Source organism: Centruroides vittatus, unplaced genomic scaffold (genome assembly GCF_030686945.1).
Source record: "Centruroides vittatus isolate TY-2023 unplaced genomic scaffold, ASM3068694v2 contig_738, whole genome shotgun sequence".
In the NCBI taxonomy this organism is placed as follows: Eukaryota; Metazoa; Arthropoda; class Arachnida; order Scorpiones; family Buthidae; genus Centruroides; species Centruroides vittatus.
The window spans coordinates 2,666,223-2,684,925 of NW_027122474.1; the positions used below are offsets into that span (position 1 = coordinate 2,666,223).

General features: G+C 27.1%; 1 protein-coding gene and 1 long non-coding RNA gene across 2 annotated transcripts in view; one reads left to right on the top strand and one right to left on the bottom strand.

Annotated features, from left to right (window-relative positions):
- Nucleotides 1-18,703, top strand: part of LOC136981009 (uncharacterized) — a 45,220-nt gene that overhangs the window by 15,350 nt on the left and 11,167 nt on the right. Inside the window, exon 2 of the long non-coding RNA XR_010881633.1 lies at nucleotides 7,050-7,075. This is a non-coding gene — a long non-coding RNA (uncharacterized lncRNA). The remainder of the gene's footprint in view (nucleotides 1-7,049; nucleotides 7,076-18,703) is intronic.
- The window catches only part of LOC136981008 (protein turtle-like), a 112,449-nt gene that overhangs the window by 975 nt on the left and 92,771 nt on the right, over nucleotides 1-18,703 (bottom strand). Inside the window, exons 6-13 of the mRNA XM_067277254.1 lie at nucleotides 16,011-16,301; nucleotides 14,625-14,912; nucleotides 14,164-14,466; nucleotides 13,522-13,650; nucleotides 13,189-13,213; nucleotides 12,182-12,273; nucleotides 2,934-3,049; nucleotides 281-492 (exon numbers count right to left, since the gene is read on the bottom strand). Of these exons, the coding sequence (XP_067133355.1) occupies nucleotides 286-492; nucleotides 2,934-3,049; nucleotides 12,182-12,273; nucleotides 13,189-13,213; nucleotides 13,522-13,650; nucleotides 14,164-14,466; nucleotides 14,625-14,912; nucleotides 16,011-16,301 (1,451 nt within the window). The 3' untranslated portion in view covers nucleotides 281-285. The remainder of the gene's footprint in view (nucleotides 1-280; nucleotides 493-2,933; nucleotides 3,050-12,181; nucleotides 12,274-13,188; nucleotides 13,214-13,521; nucleotides 13,651-14,163; nucleotides 14,467-14,624; nucleotides 14,913-16,010; nucleotides 16,302-18,703) is intronic.

Here is an 18,703-nt window from a genome sequence, read left to right on the forward strand (position 1 = left end):
TAAATTTAAAAAAAAAAACAAGTGTATCAAGATTATATTGGTGTTTTTCACTTATTCATTAATTATTCAGCCCATCCCTAGGCAATAAACATGCGAAGTAGTTAGAAAACAATCTAATTTTATATTATTATTTTTTTCTTATATTTATCCACTCCATCGATAGATTTTTTTTTCATATTTTCATTTTAAATAATATTTAATTCCGCTCATTCTTGGCTCCTTTCATTCGACTCCCTTAGAAATTACCCTTGTTAAGGCACGAGAAAGAATGAAACGTTACCTATTTCACACGGCAGTTTGCATTTTCGTCACAGGAGAACCATCTTTAAAAACCGTTATTTCGTGTGTCATTCCACTAGGAAGAGCCGGTGGACTTCTGAGATCCTGTAATTGTCTGTTGTCGACTATACCAGTTTTAGAGACCATATCATCAAACGTTGACAAAGTGGTCAAAGCTGGTCGTTTAAGCGTTGACGAGTGAAATGATTTTTCCTAATAAAAAAAAATATATATATATAATTTTAAATTTATAATCGTTACATACTTACAAAAAATTCTGTCAAAAAACAACATTAACGATACAATTCATTCCATCTTCCTTATTGCTTTATAACAACAAATATTTAAAAATTTCTACTGTAAAAATATTATATTTTTACGTTTATATTTCCTTTCAAATGGTGAAATATACAAACAGGAAACTGTATATTTACTCGAAAAAAACATATACATATCGAATAAAATTTACGTTTAGAAGGCCTATTACTATTATTATTATCAAACATTTAAACGAGAAGTTTTGGGAATTGGTCCAAAATTCTTTTCACTGATAAGAAATATATATAAAAAAGAAACAAATAAACAAACAAATATAAAAAAAACCACCCTCAAAATGCCATCTTCGGGCGATCAACACTACTACATTTTATCTACTAAACACTTCATGTTTCAGTTCAGATCGATAGATTCAACCTCGTCTCACTAACTTTAACTTATATCCAGTTATTCTTGTGGCTTGAAAAGAAATCTTTTGAAGAAAGTTCCCAAAAATAGCTTTATTTTTTTTCTGTTTTCCCCCTCCCCCGTGTTTGCAGGTCGCGTATCACGTTTTGTTTATTTATTTTCCTTAATTAAAGAAAGGAAATTCGAACATAAATACTTAAGAACCTTCTCATCAATCATTTCTCTACCCATCAACTTCATTGTAAGTCATTATGTATAACAGATGTAATTTTTTCTTTTGTTTGTGTGTGTTTAAAACATTTATTTAGCTTCTTATAAAAACTTCTAACCGATTATTTTGTATGTTTAAATGGAATTTTCGGCCAATGAGTTAATTATTTTTATGAATTTTTAAGCGTAAAATTAAAAACTAGAAAATAAATTTCATTATTCTAGTGTTTGAAAAGCGTGTAAAATTGATTTATGCAATAATTTGTATTTGTTAAAGAATAATTGGTGAATTAATTTATTCTATAGTAATTTCTAGAAATTATTTTAAATGTTTTTGTATATTTTTATTGAATATAAAATTCGATTTAAAATAAAATATACAAGAAAATAATCGCTTCGTGTTAAGAGAAGATTTTTTATATAATTTTAAAATCAATATCTTTATAGAAAATAAAAAGAAATACGTGTGTGTGTGTGTGTGTATATATATATATATATATATATATATATATACATATACATAACACAAATTTTTCTGTACAGGCTATTTACAAATGGAAATTGAAATTTAAATAAGAAATGATACGTTTAAAAAATAAAATAAAAAAATCGATAAACACAAAATAAAATTCGTCGAAAAGATAATGAAATTCAAAGGTTGTTCTTTAAAGATAAGAAGTTTAAATTTTTAATTTTATATATGTATTTTTTATTCTGATCTCTCTTCTTCCCTTCCTCTCCTCTCCTCTCCCCTCTCTCTCTTCTCTTTGCCCTTTATACAAATTACTAGTCGATGTTAACATATCCAAAGTGATTATATATTTAACAAGAGATTTTTAGAAAATATCTTCTAAGAAATGAAAATCGGGATAGAGTTCTACATCAGTCTAAAAAGATCAAGCTGACATCAAATGTTGGTCGAATCTCCCACTAATGTCTTTTTGATTGCCTGTAGATGTTAATTTTATCTTGAGAGAAGTTAAGGACAGTAACACGAGTTGTTTTCTAGTGATAATTCTTGGCAAGATCTTATATTTTTCTTCCTATAAAAAAACCGCACATTCCATTATTCCGATAGGCATTAATGAATTACACATCGAAGATTTTTCTGCACGTTTCATATTTACTTTTTAATGTTTATAAATATGAAATATGCACATTTTCTTCGTGTATTTTCTTAAAAATTTAATATATTATTATATCTATGTGTGTGTTTTTTACGTTATTTTCTAAGAGAAGCATTTTCAAGAGTTTTTATAACAAGAATCGATCAAAGAAAAGTGCAGATCTAAGATGATTCTTAAAAAAAAAGATGCAGTATCATTTCGTTCTATGTTAAAAACATTGATTCATAAAAAATTGTGATGCCATTTTTCTTTACCTGCAAATCTCATTTTTATTTCAAAAGAAATAAATGTATTTTTTATTTTTTTTTACTAGAAATTGTGCTTTATATTTAAATATTTTTTAGAAAATAATTTAGTACAAAAAAAATTCTTGAAAGAGGAGAGAATAACAATTATTTTTCTTATTTATTTATCTACCCACCCTCTTCTATTCAAAACATATGAATTAATTTCAAAATATGATTGATGGTTATCTGTTAAATAAATAAAATAAATAAAAAAGTGAAATATAAAGCGAAAAGTTTCCTATTTTTACAATATTATTGATGTATGAAACATTAAAGAATGAAAGAATTCTTGCAAATTTGCTTATCGTTTAGTACACGTATGTCTACAGTATATGTAGAGTCTTACCAATGTTTCTTCAACATCATTTCTTGTGATGTGATTCTCTTTCGTGATCACATGGTTTGCAGCAACAGCATCCGGATTCGGATTTATTGGATCTTCTTTCTCACGTAATACTCCATCTGGAATGTATCGTAAAGATAAACCAGTTACAATTTTATTGGCATTCTCCATCTTGTATTTCTCACCTTAACATTAGACAAATCTATAAATGTTCTTCCCCCCTTTTTTTAGATATAACTTTTCAGATATTGAATATAAATATCGATTTAAAAAATATATTTTTTGAGATTTCTTTCTCGTTTGCTTTCTTCCCACCTCTCAATTAGTAATTATTTAGGAAAAATTCAGCTTGATTGAGTACGAATGCTCAGAGAATTAAATTATATATAATAATTTATTCGAAGTGGGGTAGTCTGCACAGAAGGGAAGGGTTATAGTGGATAAAATCAAATCAGTTTGTAACTCTGCTTCTGCATACAAGGTTACAATGTGAGGAGAGTTGTGTGTTACAACCCTCCATAGATAAAATCAATATTCGTAACTCTCTGTGTAGAGGGGGGGTTACAATTTAAAGAGGGTTGCAACGTTGTAACCCTCTTTATATATATATATATGCGATAAATTTGCAAGCTATTGACAGTTTAGTTACAAGAAAGGGATATTGATGTTGACTCGTCGATATATTTTAGTTTCAACTTATCGATACAAAAATATAGAGTAAATGCTCAATGGTTTATATCTGGCTTTCACTAACAGAACTACAAAGGTATTATTAATTCTCTTTAAAAGAGGAAAGGGAGAAAAACTATTATCCATTGTAAGAAGTAGAAAAATCTAATATTTTGGAGTGATGTAGACGAATTCAATAACTGAATTCCATTCCTTGCGCTTCACATCCGTCATGTTCACAGTCAAACGAGTTGTTTCCAATAATTCTGCGAAATAAAATATGGCTTCGCGTGAACTATTGGAGTGAAAAATATTGGATGATCTTTTCTAAATATCTCATGTGAAATAAACGAATTTAACTCAATAAATACATCTCGAATTTATTTGCATATTTATTTTATTTCGTAATTTCTTTTAATTGGTTTCTCTTCCGCATCTTCTGACGAAAAGATGTATATATGTGATCAATTTTATATTTTATTTAATTAATAGACATCAATCAAAACAAACTTTATTATTGCTGTCTAATTAACCTACACTTGGATCTTAATGATTTGAGATATCTTTAATGCCTAATGTCAAGAAAGGTATGCGTTGTTTGGTACTTATTCCTGTACTTTGACCCTTCGTCTTTTCTCCATATTTCATCTTGTCATAAGCAGCTCTCGGCGATCATTGTGACATCAGACAACAAGCCTTCCTCATTTCTAATCGATAAGCACACGGCAGTTAAACAATTAATCGTTGTTTCTTACATCTATACCGAATATTCTAAAGTAGTTATCTCATTATACTGACATGCAACCGTTGCAAGATACAAATACTTTTCTTGTAAAATCCATCAGAAGATAATTTAGAATATCTACAAGAGAACCATTACGTTCTTTGAAAAATTCAACGAGTAAAAATTTCATTTTTTTCCCCCCTCCTCGTTTTTTGATGGTAACGAAGATTATCAATATTGTTATTAGTTTAAAATTCGATTAATTTTCATGGAAATTCTTTTAAAGCATTCCTCGAGATCAATATATATCTTTTAAACCAATATTTTAGCTCTTATCGTTTCACTATGCTTGAATGGAAACTATTCTGGACTTTTGCAGACCGCAATAACACCATAGTCTTGGCCATTATTCAAACACCTTTGACTTTTTCTTCTATTGGACCACTCGCATTCAGTCTACTGATTGTGATTGATGTTCAGTAATAACAGGGTAAAACTAAAAGCGGTTATCATGCCCTGTTGAAACTATTCAACCAATTGCTATTTGATATGAAAATATATCAATCTGTTGATACGCAGACACGTTTAATAACCCAACACGTGTCCTTTTTCACTTTTTTTCTTCTTTTGAACTGAAAAATCGGGAGGCGAAAGTGATTTTTATTTTTTCTAAATTATTTTAATTGTTAATTTATTTTTACTTAAATTAATAATTAAAAAAATTGCAGATTTATGTTGCAGTTGTTTTTAGATTTCAATTTACTAAATAGGATTTTAAAAATAATAATTTTCTTATATAACTTTAATGAAAAAATATATATATATATACTGTATATATTTATATAATAAAAATAAATTTAAAATATTTTTAAGCAAATATATTTATAAAATTTTAATATATATATATATATATATATATATATATATAACGTCAATTATTTTTACTAATTGAAAAGTGAAATGGGAAATATATATATATATATATATGAAAAATTTATCTTAATCGAAAAATCAATATAATCTTATCGATTTTTCTTCTTTATTACTTGAATGTAAAATTTATTTTCTAATTTTGATTATGAAAATTTGATCACAGAGATTAGATTAGTCGGTTAAACGAATTGGTTTTTATTTTTTTAAAAGGTTAAAGAACTAAAAAAGTAAATTATGACGTAAAAAACGTGATTTTTAAAAAGAACTTCGAGTTAAAAACTATAACTAGAAGTTTTAAATTGTAATTAAACACGATCACAATTTAAACTCGCAAAAAAACACTAATTAATTGTTAATTGATAGACCATAAAAGCGTGCTTTAAGTTGAGTGTGAAACGATTCTCTCAGCAGAAAGTAAAGTGCATGATAAAAGTTTTAGAAGTGTGCAGCGAAATATAAATTTAGTAGTAAAGGTGTGTCTTTATATACACACCAGCTATCTTCTCTTATCTGTATACAAAAACAACATTATAAATCACTAGACAGTGAAGAGGACGTCGTATATTTTGTTTAATAATTTATAAACAGACTCTTAAAATATATTTAATATCGAGATAATCGATTTTATTTTCGATCCCCCGATGACCTTTATCTATAAAGGAGTAATCCCAAGAATATATTGTAAATCGAATTTTAACTGTATAATTCATTTCACATTCTTATCGTGTGTTATTATTGTTGTGTAAAGTAAAATTTAAGAGTCGTCAAAGAGCACTATAGCATCATAAAATTTTAAATGTCGAATCTTTCTGTAGCAAAGTGATCTACTCGCAGCTATCTGTATTGCACCACTCAGTCATGACTGGATAAATCAGTCGACCAATTCACCTCTACAGACGTCTAGAAAATCCTTCAGGGAGCAAAGACTTCGATGACGTGGTACAATGATGTACAATGTTTGTCTCTGGTGTATTTATTTTACTGTTTAGTCTAGCAATTTTGATCGTCCTATCCATCTTTGTTTCTAGAATCGTAAAGGCCTTTACCTCGTTGTTTCTTGCAATATATATATATATATAAGCCATTCTATCTTCTTTTTTTCTTTACTTTTTCTATGGCATAAAAGATTGCCTCAACAGTACATTAAATATTTAAAATCAATAAATACATGCTTTAGAAAGTAAATATTTAATCGTTAGGATTTTAATAATTGATTAAAAAACAATGTTCTTTAAATTATATTGATGAGAAGGCTCTGATTTTTGGGATAAATTATCTTTATAAATTTTTTATTCTCTGTGGAAATGGAATTAGTTTATAATAGAAATTGCAGCTTGTTTTTTTATTGTTATTATTAATCTTTACAATATATCAAGCAATGTGATATTGCTCGAATGTCTATAACACATGGAACTTGAAAGTTATAGCTAGATAGGATATATCTTCTCGGAGGATATACTTCACTTTTATAACACGCTACATAAGAATGGCGTAGAGTCGAACCTTTTATGCATAGTTGCACAAAATTTGCTACGAAATAACTTAAAAAAATACTGCTTATTGATTTATATTTATCGTTTTTGATTTTTATAGGAAAGTAATAAAAACTGCACTTATAGACTCGCTATAAACTACGCCAATAAAAAAACTACGCTCAGCAGTTTTAATATCTACAATTTCATATATATATAAATGCATAAACGTTAAAAAAATAATATTTTTAAACATTGAAAAATTATTAATTTTATTATAAAAATTCTTTCTACTCTAACTTTACATTATTTATGTTATAGAACGTTTCTTGGTTATCGAATGGTACGTAAGTAAAAGCATTTATTTCTTCACCATTAATCTTAATATTCACACACTTATATTACTTGAAACTTGGTTGGTAAGGTAGAATATTCATTGTACTCGTAGCAACTAAGTTTCTCAACAGATTTAAGTTGATTGTTGTTTATCAGCGATAAACGAATCAAGAAAATTCCATTATATGCGATAAACATGGTTGTAATCTATTTTAAATTTTATTAGAGTTAAGTAATGAAGATGTTTGTGGCCCCTTTTAACAAAATTTTACGAGATAAGATCCACCGTAAAATAAACTTATGCGTTTACGCTTCTCAAAACTAATTGCTCGTAGCTCTTTCCTATACTTTCTACTTGTTAAATACTTAATTTCTAGTGATTTTTAGTGAAAAACATTCCTAAAAAGTTATATATATATATATATAATGTGTCTCTCTGTGTGTGTGTGTATCTGAAAGAAAGTCATTTTAATTTTATATTAAAGAAAATTTTTTATCATTCTTTAAAAGAAATGAATAAGTAACTGGTAAAGAAAATATATTACTTTCATATTCACAAAACATGGTTCATTTTTGATATATGTATGGTCCTCTGGGAAATTTTTCAAGATTTATATCACTGAAAGTAAATGAAAGATTAACTACACCATGCCTCAGCTGATATATCATTGTTATACTCTACTAGGAAACTTTAATCGAAGTTTATAACAGAAAGAATACAAATAATAAATAATCATACATCATACGTAAAGTTACTGATAGCTAGAATAATAAATACATTTTCTCAAAATTGTATAATACATTTTTGAATTTATATAAATTATAAGAGTATGAAAAGTAAACGTTAAGCGCGTATATAAAATTAAAAATTCGGTTATAGAAAAATGCCATCAACACAAACCGCACACACAACAACAACAACAACCAACGACCTATTCGATTAACTTCACCTTCTTTTAGTAAAAGAGTAATAGCAATTTAGTTACTGCTGAGTTTTAATTACGAAGTAGAATGAGGATATTACAAGAAAGTAATGTGATAGCGAGAACATGTGCCATAGATAGGATAGTGTGTTGTGTCATTACTGTAAGAACAACGTAATGTAAGTTTCCAAGCATTTTATTAACTAACTGCTGCTACCTTCTTTCTTAATAAACAACGTCTAAAGCTCGCACCACGTTATTAATCTTGAGAACTTTTTACGGGGGGTGTCGTATAAGTAATTTTGACGAATTTCTAGTAAAAATGCAATTAATTAAAGTTCAACTTAGCACGTTAAAATTACAATAAAATATAACATTTTCTGGCGCTTTAAGTGGATTAACTCTTAACACGTGTATTGTTTTCGTCTAGTATCGATAGCACCTCAATCAGTAGTAAACAAGGGAGGGGGAAAAAAAAGAAATCTATCTTACTAGATCAGTTGTGTAATTAAACGTGTTGTACCCTTAATAGATTTGCACGGTAGAGGTTTTTATCGACACCAACAATTCTTTATTGATTCTTGACTTATCTATCGATAACTGATTGAAAAAGTTTTTGGCCCTTTATTATACTTTGACTGTTGCAGTGATTAAAGAATTGATAGAAACTCCTCCATTTTTTTTTCTTCTCAAGAACCGAAAAAGATCCGAAAGAAAAAGACCTATTTGAACTTTTAACTTGTTTAAAAACTACATTAACTGACCTATTTATATATTAATGCCAAGAGATCATTTAATCCCTTTTGGGGTTCTTTTTTGAAGCAATTAAAAGTCACTTTTTTTGTAAACTTTGGTTATTTTAATTGGAACCTTTTTAACCGTTCAGTAACTTAATTTCGATAAATAATTAAATTTAATTATAAATTATTTATTTAAAAATACTGAATTAAGTCAACAGTTTCCTTTATTCGCTCCTTCCTATCTTTTATTAGATACAGTAAGAGAAGGAGGAAGGAGAAAAAAAATTAAGTTTGATAATACTTAAAGCTTATTTTAACCTTCAAAACTGTCAACTTAAAAGTCAATTTTTCTAAAATAATAAGAGAAAAGTGATTACCCACGATTTGAAGTAGTTTCTCGTTCAAGTATGAAACGTCAAGATAACTTCTTTTCAACTGAAGATGATACTTTGTGGAAGAAAAGAACAATAGTAAAGTAACGAAAAAGAGTTATGAAGTTATTTTTCAACAAATTTATATTCTAAATTTTTATTTATTGAATTTTTTCCCTTTCCTGAAAGTGAAAGAGTGGAACGAGTAAATGACGTGAGAAAATATATTTCAATAAAAAAAAATTTTATTAAATAATTTCTAAGCTGAAAAATGAGTTTTGATATTTCAATTTTAAAAAAAAATGTTTAAGTCGACGTTTTTTATGCAGCTGATTAATTTTAATAAATAATTTTGGGCTGCATTTTTCAAATTGCAAACCTATAAATTCCTATTGACGTCTGCCTGTCTGTCTGTCTGCCCGTCCTTAATCTCGAGAACGGAGTTAGAACAACAATATATATGAAGTTAGGTAGATGAAATTCGAGACCAGATGTGGAAAGCCCCGTTTAGCTATATACGAACTTCCGGTGTTGACCGGAAGTTCGTGTATAGTTGAACTCATGTGACTTCCTGTGTTGGCGGGAAGTCACATGATTTCAATTCAAAAGTTTTCTCCAGAACGGAACAGAGATAGTTGACCCGTATGACTCGGTTGTTATCAGGAAAAGTATGATGTACAGGAGTAAGATACGATTTAAAATATATGCTTTCGATCTCAAATTAGTAATTTGAAATCACGATCTTTTATTTTAAAAGTAATTTTTTTTAAAAAATTACTACAAAAATGAACCGTTTTTAATAATAAAACCACGTGTCTCGTATACAGAAATGAATTAATTTATTAATGTAATCGGTTAATTTAATAAATAAAAATAAATAAATACATTTATTTAATAAAGAATTTGGCTGGTTTATTCAAATAATTGATTAAAGATGCGACTGTTTAGTTTAATGAAATAATAGTTTAGTTAAATAATAGGTTAGCTTGGTTAAGTAAATAAACTGATCGTTATTAGAGGTAAACGTTTAAAATGAATTTATTAAATTACTCATATTATAAATTTCAATAAAAATTTACTTAACCAAAATTTAATTACTTGTAAGAAGAAAAAAACAAATTTTATTTTATTTTTTTCCTTACGATTTAATGATTTTCGTGCTGAATATATTACTGTAAATTGCTTTATTGCTTGCAAATTTTAAGGTATTTATGATTATTGTTTTGAGAATTTTATTCTATATTTAACTGTATTTAAATAATAATAATAATAATAATAATTTAATTATTTTCTACAAAATTAGACTTTTTATATACATTATTCTTGATAAGCGTGGAAAACAAAAATCGGTGTTAACATAATTTTTATGCTAAGTTTATTGCATGAAAATTTTAGGGAAGTTAATATTATTAATATCATTTTATTGCCGTTACTAATTTATTCTATAATTTAATATTAAATTATATAATAATTAATAATTATTAATTCTAGATATTTGCCGAAGTTTTATTCAACAACTGTCATATGGAAATTAATAATTTTCTACCACATTCAGACTTTTACAACATCAAAAATATACATTTTTTTAAAAAAGGTAATTTGACTTTAATGAACTCGAAAAGATAGGAAATTAATGTAATAATTTTAGCCAAACTTCTATGGATTTTAAATTATTATTATTACTGATTGTTCTTATCTTTTAACATGAAAAAAATATCGGGGGAGAGGAAACACTGATGAAGATGACGAAAGAACAATCGAATTTTACACAATAATTATTTAAAAAATATTCTTCTTACTTTTATGATTACAAATTTGTAAAATGATATACAAATATCGAAATTAAGTTTGTTAAAATCCAACTTGATTAAAATTTAATTCTTTTGAGGTTACAATTAGCTTAATAAAATAGTAATAATTCATTTTAACATTGAATTATGTATATTAATGTAAATTAATTCAGTCAGTAACGACGTTTAGAATAGCAAAACGATTTAATTTTCCAACAATTAATATGAGAGTCAAAAATTATTCATACGAAGCAGAGGGAAAGAATAATATTTTATAAAACTGACTTATAGTAAAGATGATTATTATTTTTTTAATTGTATTTTCGTCGTGATTAATTTTATTATTGCGGAGAAAGTAACAAAGATAAATCAGAATTGTTTCTACGATATGATTTTTTTACAAAATATTCCTCTTTTTTTTATATAAATATATATAATTTGGTGCGTTGATAATAAACAAGGCAGGGATGTTGGCTTGGATTTGATCCAGATTCCTATCTTGATCTCTTCTGTCAACCGAACAATAATTGAGTTTTATGTTATTAAACGAAGCGATAAAGGAATTCTGAATTGTTCCATAATTAGAAAGAGCCGACATTTCCATTGATCTGTTCTGCGTGAAAGCAATTAATTTAAATAATTTTCTACAAAATTCTTTTCGCCTGCGATGCTTGACTAAATCAATTGATGAAAGTTTTAAATTCCTCTTTTCATCCAGAATGAACCGTTATAGATAAATGCCTTAATTATTTTAAATTGTTTTCTTTCATAAATTGTTTATTTTGATTGTTTAAACATTGACTCAACAACATTTTTTTTGTTAACTTCACTTTCCATTTTTTTTCTGTATGAAAGAAATTCATAATTAACAGTAAACTTTTTCGAACTTTTTACAACTTTGATAACGTTTAGTGTTAAAAATTTTTTTAAAAAAAGCTAACATCAACTCATAAAAAAACTATTAAGAATTAACTGATTTTCATATAAATTTAACGAAAATAATAGCCATATTTTTACACAAGAATCGTAATTTTAACCATTTAAACTGGTGCAAAAAAGGGCTCAGGTATTTTTTAAAAATGCTAATAATACACTAAACGTAATTAGCACCATTGATTTCTATCACGTTTGTATTTTTTCTTCCATTATAAAAAAAACACTTATACTCTTCAAACATTACTATTGGCTTAATGAAGAGTATCGAAGAAAGAAAAAGTAAGGTATATGCAAAAAAATTCTGCTAATTCTTTAACACTGCTAGAGGGTTATCCGTGGATAAATAAGGATACGTACCTGATTTACTAAGTAGTTCATAAGGGCAAGAGTTGGTGACATCATTTGATGGGGCACAGTTGTCGTAACTGTCTTGAGCACCTGTTTCGGATCTGGAAAAGACAATGCTTCCATCTGTTATTGACAAGGCATATAAAGAGTGAACGAGTATAGAATGATAAGAAGTGATAACGTGTCCTGAATAATGAACATGGCTTATTTTTTTATGCTTTATAATTTCCTGCTTAACTTATAACGTATTTTAAATAATTAAGTATTATAACATATAATAATGAATTTTAAATATTTACCATATTCTTCAGTGAAGGGCGCATCTCTAGACGTGATATAAACATTAAATCGATTTAAGAAAAATTACAATATTGACCATTAAATCCATATTCTGGTCAACTGTCTTAAATCAATATATTGATTATAATGTCTTACTCTATTTTACTGGAGAACGTATCAAAATTCAACTTTCAATTTATCATTAAATTGATTTAAAACAGACATATCTACTAGTTTCATATTTAAATATCCAAAATATATTTTTAAAGAATGAATTTCATTATTTTATCAATAGATTTTTAATGGGATTTAATAGAAAAAAATTATGATTTTGTTGATTAAATAAGCTAGAAGCATTGCTTCATTAGTAAAAATAATTAAGTATTTAATATTAAAAAAAATTCATTAAAATGGGGAAGAATTACTGAAGTAAGATTGACAATTATTTACAGTTTAAGAGGATTTTAAGGGAAAAAATTTTCTAATTTTTTTGTGACTTTTTTACAGCGAAACTATTTATCTACATTCTTAAGAATCTAGTTAATTGAACCTCTTAACACGATGTTCTTATTCGTTCTTTTTCCTTTAAAAAATAATAGAAAAAATGTCGAAGTTGATAAGATATACAAAAGTTTTTGTAATATTTTTAAAAGAGCATTAAACTTTATCTACATAAAATTACTTCTATTATTTTATTAAAACATTTTTTTAAATAATTGTATAAAAAATGTACTTACAATCGGCTTCTATCACACTGTTGTTCTGAAATTTAAAAAAGAGATTTAATATAATTAATGTTTATAGTCGTTATAATAATTTTAAAAAATTCCTTTAAAGATAATTTAATTAATTAATTAATTTTAATTATTTGTTATCTTCTGAGTTTAGGTTCATAAAAGTGTAAGGAAGAGATACAAAAAGGGTAATTTCATTCGTTAAAAAAAAAAATAAGGAAATCAAGTAGAAATAATGACGAAAAATTAAAATGTAAGAAGAGTAAAGGCTTTAAATATGATAACGTAAGAAAAACTAAAAAGTAAATTAAGTTTCTCGTGAGAAATTCGACTTACTTTTGTGATCGTGTCTTCCATTTCTGGCTCTCACAACTAAAAGTGCAATGAATGCACCCAAGATGAGCATGATCATGACTGTGATAATGCCTGCGACTATCGGTCTTAAATCCACTTCCCATTCGTAATCTGTGATAATAAAGATAAAAATAAAATGTAGCTCTGATAGTGTTCAATGTGTAGATATTGCTCTATTATAGAAAAGTAGTATCGAGTAATTGCAATTTTTAAAAAAAATGGCACGAAGTTTTCTTAGATAAAATTTTACAAATTTTTTTTAAAAAAACGGATAGTTTAATTAGTTTAAACAGCTCCAGACTCCATTTAATTAATATTTTAGTGGGGGTATTCATCATTTTTTGCGTGCGCAAAAAATGAAGAGATTATACGAAAAACACCTGTCAGTTGATAAGAGGGAATCTTGTTAGAATCAAAGAGTTTATCATTGAAAAATGGAATTTCTAATATTTATAGATCTTACTTTCAATCTAACGTAAGATAGATTAGAAGAAATATTTGTGAATTTTAGATATTCATTAGTTACTTATACGAATTAAACTTTCGATCCGATGAAGATGAGTCATTATTATTGAAAGTCTGGAGTTTGATGGATGAGATTCGGTTTAGTGGAACTCCACCTACCTCTTTGTGTCAGACTAGTTGGAGCTGACAGGGTAGTGGTCGTCAGCACAACTGATGGACTTCTACCTTTGACATTAGCCGAATAAATGACAACGGTATATTTTGTACCTGCAGTCAAACCTCTTGCGAATAGAAGGGGGTTATCCGATGTCACATTCGAGCGAAGTTTATTGTGTGCCATGTCGTACACTTCCATAATAAAGTGCTGTACTAGTCCACCGTCATAACCCTCTACGCATTCCACGTCTATGGAATCCTCGGTCTGGTTTGTGACGGTACAATTTTTCAATATGGCAGGTGGACCTGAAACGTATATAGGTAGGTTTAATACAAAAAAGAAATGCATCGTGTCATTGTTCTTTTTTTGTTATATATTTATATGTATATATATATTACTTAAACATACTACCCAAAATAGTTAGAACAATAACAACTGGCAAAGTAACGCACCCGGGATATACCTGCTGGGATGACGGTGTAGACGCATGGTTCTTTCTGTGTCCCGACACTGTTTCTTCCCCAGCAGAAGAGGGTCCCGTAGTCTCTTTCTGTTCTCGGTATGTACGTTGCTATACTTTTGGTCCCGTGGTTGGAGAAGTTTATCATCTTTAGAGCATCCCCCGAATTGCTATGCCTCCAACTGAACGTCACCTCTTGAGGATCTGCTTCAACCTCGCATTCTACTTGTACCATTTCGTGTCGAGCTGCACCGTAGAGCATTTTCTGTCCGGACGTGCACACGGGTGTATCTGCAAGGTATTGGTATTGTATACAGTTTGCACTTTTTGCCATTGTTTACTATAAAAAAGAGCTTGTCTTTAAGAGACGAGAAGCCATTAATGGGGTACGTCAGTAAAAGAAAAATGGCACCACGTTTAAAAGTAACCGAAATTTTCTTCATTCGTGACGTTATTTTCGATATTATTAAGCTTAATCTACTGTAAGGTTCTCAATAATGTCGGCTATGAATGGTGTAGGGGTATCAAAGAGATTAATTCCAACGTGCAGTTACTTACAACTCCTTCGAGTAAGACTAAAATAAATGTTTATCGTTTAAATTCTATCGATATCATTCAATAAAGAACTTGTATAACATATATCTTCATCTAGAAAGAATTATTCCCCTGATTCCTGATGCCGTTTATTTGTAACTGCGGTCAACTTTTATCCTAATCCACGATAGAACATAAATTCGTGCAGCAGTATAAGTTTAGGGGGAAAAAACCACATTTGTTTCAGCAGATTAATTGTTATTTCGGGATAAAAAAGTAGGATTTATTTATTACTATGATTAAGAATTTAAGGACTTTTAAGGAAGTAAAGAAGTAAATTTATTCAATATTATAAATAGGGATTTCTAGAGGATGAAAGAGAGTTGCCATGAATTTTAGTGGTTTCTTTTCGAGAATAATAAAAGTTTTAAGGATTGTTTAGTACAGTACATTATGATGATTTTACAATTTATTTATTGCAATAATACTAGATTAAGGGGTTATTTAGTGGCGCAATAACCAAAGTTATCTCCTTAAGAATAATGTTAAATGTTTATCAATTCTATTCAGATAGAGCGAGTACTTTTGCAAATAAAATAAGGAATTTTAGACTCCATAACGATATTAATTAATGTATAAAAGGGAATGGGCATCTTAACCATCAAATTAATTACATTTAAAAGATGTACAGTACATTAATTTATACATCTCTAGAGACTAGAAATCAGTGGATATAAATAATGTAAGTAGTCTCTTAAATAAGTAATATGTTAATAGCAAAGTAAATTTTATAAAACGTTTTAAAAAACTAGATAAAAAAGTAATGCATAAATGACAAATTGATAGTTTACTTACGTTGCACCCTGAGATAAACACTATTGCTTTCTCCCTGACCTTCAGTATTGGTGGCCGTGCAGGTGTATTTACCTCGATTCCACCTATTGACCCTCTGAAGCACTAAAGACTGATTACTGACGATAACGCCCGAAGATGTGTTGGTGTGAAGTTCTTTGTCTTCAAACTTCCAACCAGTTTCTGTTACCCAGGGATTAGCTCTTATATTACATTCGAAATAAACATCATTACCTTCCTGGATGTTTGAATGCCTTAGGTTACTGCCCAAGTGCAATCTCAATTGTGGCAAATCTAAACAAAAAAACCAAATTGAAATTATATTGGATCAAGGAGAGGAGAGATAAAAATCACTTTTTTTGTTATGATAATAAAGTATAGAAGACGAAATTGCCATTCGTATAAATATCAATTTCCAGAAAGTGTACATATATAACTTTTTCAGGTTTTGATATTTATGAAAGAAAAATAATATATATATTTCATATTGAAACGAATGTTTCTGTAAAATATAATTTTTCTCCTCTTATTCTTCTTACTGTTATTTAGTTGTATATATATAGAGAAAATATCAATAGCTGGCATAGAATTGTGAAATTGTGAAAGGTGGTAATTGCACGTGTGATAACTTGATGTGAAAAAAATTACAGTAATTTAGCAATTGTAGCACGATATTTTTTAATATAATACTTACATAGTTAATATTAAATTTAAAAATATTATTACACAGAATTTTTATTTAGGTTTGTTGCTTAAAATTTCATTTATTTTGATAGATTTTATGCAGTTCAGAATCATAAAATATATATTACGAATATTTATTTAAAAAAAAACAGGATTTATAAGCATAAAATTATTTATTCTTTAAAATTAAAAGGTTTCTTTTCATGGCTTCTTAGATCTTATAATTATAAAATATTTCGCAAAATTTATTTAAATGTCATTTAATTCAATAAATTTCGTGTAAATTTTTTACTTTTTTACTGATAAATATATTTCATTTCACTTACAAAACAACAAATTAAAAAAGAAAATTAATGAAATTGCTTAAATAGAAATAAAAATTTAACACAATTAAATTAAAGAATTTAAATTGCAATTGAAAATCTAAAAGAAAAAAATTTAATGAGGATCTTATTAATAATAAAATATGAAAAATTTCGTAATGAATTGTTATTAATTGAAATTTTACAATTTGAATTTTAATTTATTAATTTTATTTAAAAGTTTTTTAAAAATGCAAATATATATATATATATTTCTTTTCATTGTTTGAATATTTCTGTTATAATAAATTGTATATCCTCTTCATAAAAGATTTTTATAATAATTAAATTTTTTTAAATTACAATTAAGAATTTTTCATTTTCAATTATTTGTATTAAAAATCACGAAATTCTAATTAATAAATACTGAAATAATTTAAGTTTTAATTAATTAGCTAATTTCACTTAACTTTTTGATGTTTAAAATATTTAAAAATTTTTAAATTCGTAGGAATTTTTCGTTGTTAACTTCCTTGTTTAAAAATTTCAATTACAATTTAATTTTCGTCGATTTCGTGAAAATTTAAATATACAATAAACCGTTATAAAATGTTAATTTCAATTATTCAATTTCGAGTAAATTAAGATTGGCAAGATAATTAAAATGAAATCGATTTACTCTTCGATATTAATTAATTTCAAAGGAGTTTTAATCGATAATGAATTGAATTTTAAAGCGTTGTATTATTATTATTACAATTCTTCAACAGAATTTCAATTTTGCACGAATTTAATGATTCAAATTTCATTTTCTCAGATAATTTGATTTAATTTAAAATTTTCTATAATCATTTTATTTAAAAATTAATGATTATATCTGATCAAATTTAACGTTGATTTATCATTGTTTAATTTTGATATCAGAAAAAGTATTTTAAGTGTGGAAAAATAAAATTTATCTGATTGATAATGATTAGAATGGGTAAAATTATCGAAGATTAAAGTATTAAAATAGTATTTTTCGCTGATGATGATGATGCTTAAAGGTTGAATGCAATTGAAAAATTCGATTTCCTTTGCTGATGATGCTTAGAAAGTTAATTACAATCGAGAAATCCAGTTACTTTTGTTGTTGATGATAATGCTTAATGAGTTAAAAATAATTTAAATGCAATTAGCTTTGCTGCTGGTGGTGCTTTATAAGCTGGATATAATTGAAAAACTTGATTATTTTTGTTGATGATGATGATGCTTAAAGACCCGAATCTAATTAAAAAATTCGATTGCCCTTACTGATGATGATGCTTAAAGTTTATAATCGTCATCACCAGCGAATATAATTAAAAAGGTTCAACATAATTGAATTACCATCATCGAAATAATCCTTTTTTTAAATTATATTAAAGGCTGAACGTAATTAAAAACTTTCAATTGTACTTAATGACGATGATGCTTAGAAAACTGAACATAATTATAAAAAAAACCATTATTTTTGCTGATGATGATATTTAAAAAGTCGAATATATAATATATAATTGAAAAATTGGATTCAAAATACGGTCGAAAGAATATATAAAAGTAAAAAAGAAAAAGAAAGAATGAATTCTTTATTCTTGCAAATGAAAGTTGAAAAATTTCAAAATTGGCTCAACTAAGAAAGATCTGACTCTTGGGAATAACAGATGGATCAAACCAATTGAAAGATGTGGA